General features: G+C 55.1%; 2 protein-coding genes across 2 annotated transcripts in view; one reads left to right on the forward strand and one right to left on the reverse strand.

The window, feature by feature from the left end:
* Positions 1-916, reverse strand: part of GUITHDRAFT_122706 (hypothetical protein) — a gene marked incomplete at both ends in the record, with an annotated part of 2,883 nt that extends 1,967 nt beyond the window's left edge. Inside the window, 2 exons of the mRNA XM_005818013.1 lie at positions 40-97; positions 152-916. Of these exons, the coding sequence (XP_005818070.1) occupies positions 40-97; positions 152-916 (823 nt within the window). The remainder of the gene's footprint in view (positions 1-39; positions 98-151) is intronic.
* Positions 917-2,561: 1,645 nt separating this feature from the next.
* GUITHDRAFT_58513 (hypothetical protein) lies at positions 2,562-2,822 on the forward strand (the record flags this gene model as incomplete). Its single annotated transcript, XM_005818014.1, has 1 exon — positions 2,562-2,822. A coding segment is annotated over one exon (261 nt), but the record flags the coding sequence as incomplete, so codon positions are not given.
* Between the last annotated feature and the right edge of the window lie 215 nt (positions 2,823-3,037).

Below are 3,037 nucleotides of genomic sequence, written 5' to 3' on the forward strand. Positions count from 1 at the left end.
GTCTCAACTCTTCCCTCCTCCTCCTCCTCCTCCTCCTACCAAGAGCTGCATGTGCTGCAGACAGCAGCATCGGGCCCTCCATCACCGAGATCTCAATCTGCCGCCAGCAGGGTCAGCAGCCGCCGCATACCAGGAGGGGACCGACCTTGACCTTGAGCAGTCTATGCTCCTTCGAGTCGATCACTGCGAACCCTTCAAGGCTGCATACCAGCGCTCTGCCATCGGACGTGTACAGCGCCATCACACAACCATCGTCGTCAATGCCCGTCATGGCGCAGTCCACAAGAGACAGGAGCAGCTTCTTCCTTGACTCAGGCCCTGTCAGCAGCGAGACTGTCCTGCCCTCCAGGCTGAAGTCAGTCCATCCGAACGCCTCCCTGAACGCCTCGTTGCAATCATCGATCACCACCCGTCCCTCCTGCTTCTTGATCACCACTGCAGGCACGTCGGGGTTCTTGGACAGCATCTCGTCGGAGAGTAGCGTCTTACTGTGCGAGAGCGCGATCAGGTTGTGCGTGATCTCCTCCTGCCCTCCTTCCGGCACGATGGGAATGATCTGCATGTTTCCGTGTACCGCCATGCCCAGCTTCGTGTACAGCGTCGTGGATACCGAGCTCTTCTCCCCTCTGCGGGACCTCACGAACGCATGGCTGATTGCCTGCACGTCTGTCCCAGGGCCATGAAAGATCCTCATGCTCCTGCCCTCCACGTCCTTCTGCTCGAACCCCATGATCGCCATGTTCTTGGCTTGCGAGATATGGAAGGGCTGCGAGTTCTCAACGATGATGATCGTCTCCCTCCCATCCCCCCGCACCTCCGCCAGTGCACTCTGAAGACACATGTCCACCTTTTGCCGGAAGAACTTGCAGGCAGCATGGCAAAACTCTTCATCGTGCATGCCGGATAAGACCTTCATCCCGGCCAGCAGCAGCTACGATCCCCCTCTGACCCGCTCCCTCTCTTGCAACGCCTCGACCCTCGCACGGATAGATGTACAGTTCCTCTAACCTTCTCTGCTCCCCTCACGACGTTCTTCGATTCTTGCGCAGACTTGCTCTAACTGCTCAATGTGATCCTTCACCTCCTACTCAGAAATTTCAATCTCGCTCCGGGCGCTTCACGCGTAGATAACCTGAAAGCATGACATGGTAAGTGCTTCGTGGGAAAATCAAGACAGATCGTAACGAGTTGTCTACATCTATCTACTGCAATATGTAACAGTTACATATCGCACATCTGCAACAATCGCAAGACTGTATCTCAACGCCACCGCATTTGACCTTGACGGTCAACCTTTCAACATCATCGTCTTGGCGGACTTCTTCTCTCAAGGTCAGGCTCACTGAGCTCTAGAAGCTGATACCTTTCCTTCTCAAGGCTCGTCTCAGCTCATCTTGTCCTCCTCGTTCCTCCTCGTTCATCCTCGTTCATCCTTCCCAAACTCGATCCTATCCTGCAGCATTCCCCCCTTGGGCGCTTGTAATAACACTAGTAATGAAAAGCTTCATCTTCATTTCTGTGGCTTGAAAACACTCATTTTGGTGTGTGTGAGTCTGTGTGATGCCATCACAGATACTGTGAGATTTCGCGAGATTCAACGAGATCGTGATCTCCTCAGTGCTGATACCTTCTTGGCTATACCCTACCACTAATATTGACTCTACTTTCATAGGTGGGGGTACTTTTAGATTGGGGGTGTAGCTTCACATGGGGTGGTTGGTGGCCCGGATGGAGAAGCCTCACCCTTGAAGACTCACTATCGAAAGGGGGTGGGTCATCAAGATACCGGTCATGGAACCAGAATTTTGGCCTACAGCTAGGGGTCCAAATGGTTCCATTCCATCAGCATTACAGGGTGGGTGATCAAAACCAAACGGATACGGTAGGGTGGGTACTACTATCATACGCCAACTCAACGGTACTGTAACGGTCGGTCTGACCCCCCGTATGAGGGACTCTCATTGGCGGGCCCGCTCCGCCCAGACAAGTGAATGTAACGTTTTTGTAACGTGTGGTAGGGCGGGAGAAAGCTAGGAAGGATGGTGGCGTGGGAACTGATACCTCCTGCTCCTGCTCCTCCTCTTCTTCCTCCTGCTCCTGCTCCTCCTCTTCTCCCTCTTCCTCGTCCTCCTCCTCCTCCTGAAGAGAAGGTAGAGGAGCGAGAGGAGCGAGAGGAGCTAGAGGAGGGAGAAGAAGTAAGAGTGGGAGGAGATGTATGGGGGGGACGATGGGGGCGGATGGTACTAGTGGAAGGCGGAGAGGGAGTAAAGAGAGGAGGGGAAGGAGGAGAGGGAAAGGAGAGAGATGGAGGAGAGGGATCATATGCATCAGGAGGAAGAGCGGTAGGAGGTGGAGAATGGAGAAAAATGAAAGGCAAGGAAGAAGGAGGATTGGGAGAGGAGGCAGGGGCAGGGGCAGCAGGACCAGCACTGCAGGAGACGTTCGATGGATCCGGAGGGTCAGCGGTGACTGCAAGAGGAGACATGATAGCGGTGAGAGCTAGCGATGCTACCACTCCGTTGCGGAGCAAAGCTCAGCAGGGCCGCCCAAGGACAGTCAAACTATGTGAACATGGGCGAAAAATACGATCTCGGTGTAAGGAGTGCGGAGGAAAGAGCTTCTGCGAGCACGGGCGCCGACGATCTTCGTGCCGGGCTTGCGGGGGACGGGAGATCTGCGAGCATGCGCGACGGCGATCAGAATGCAAGGCGTGCGGTGGGGCGAGCATCTGTGAGCACGGGCGGCGTCGATGGTCGTGCAAGGAATGTCGGGGAGGGAGCATGTGCAAGCACAGGCTGTTGCGATCGCTATGCGGAGTTTGTTGTTGAGGCAGAAACTTCTGACCATTGAGGGGAGCGTGCGGGTACAAGAGAAGTGATCGTTGAAGTCAGCTGAAGGGTCTCTTGGCAAGGATGACAAGCCGTTGTTGGAGTAGGATGATTGAGTAGCCTTGTGAGTACACCCTTTACTCGTGAGATAGGGAGGAGCAGGATTGGGGTGCAGGGAGAGGGAGGGAGGGAGGGAGGGAGGGAGAAGA

The sequence above is a fragment of the Guillardia theta genome (genome assembly GCF_000315625.1).
Source record: "Guillardia theta CCMP2712 unplaced genomic scaffold GUITHscaffold_411, whole genome shotgun sequence".
In the NCBI taxonomy this organism is placed as follows: domain Eukaryota; class Cryptophyceae; order Pyrenomonadales; family Geminigeraceae; genus Guillardia; species Guillardia theta.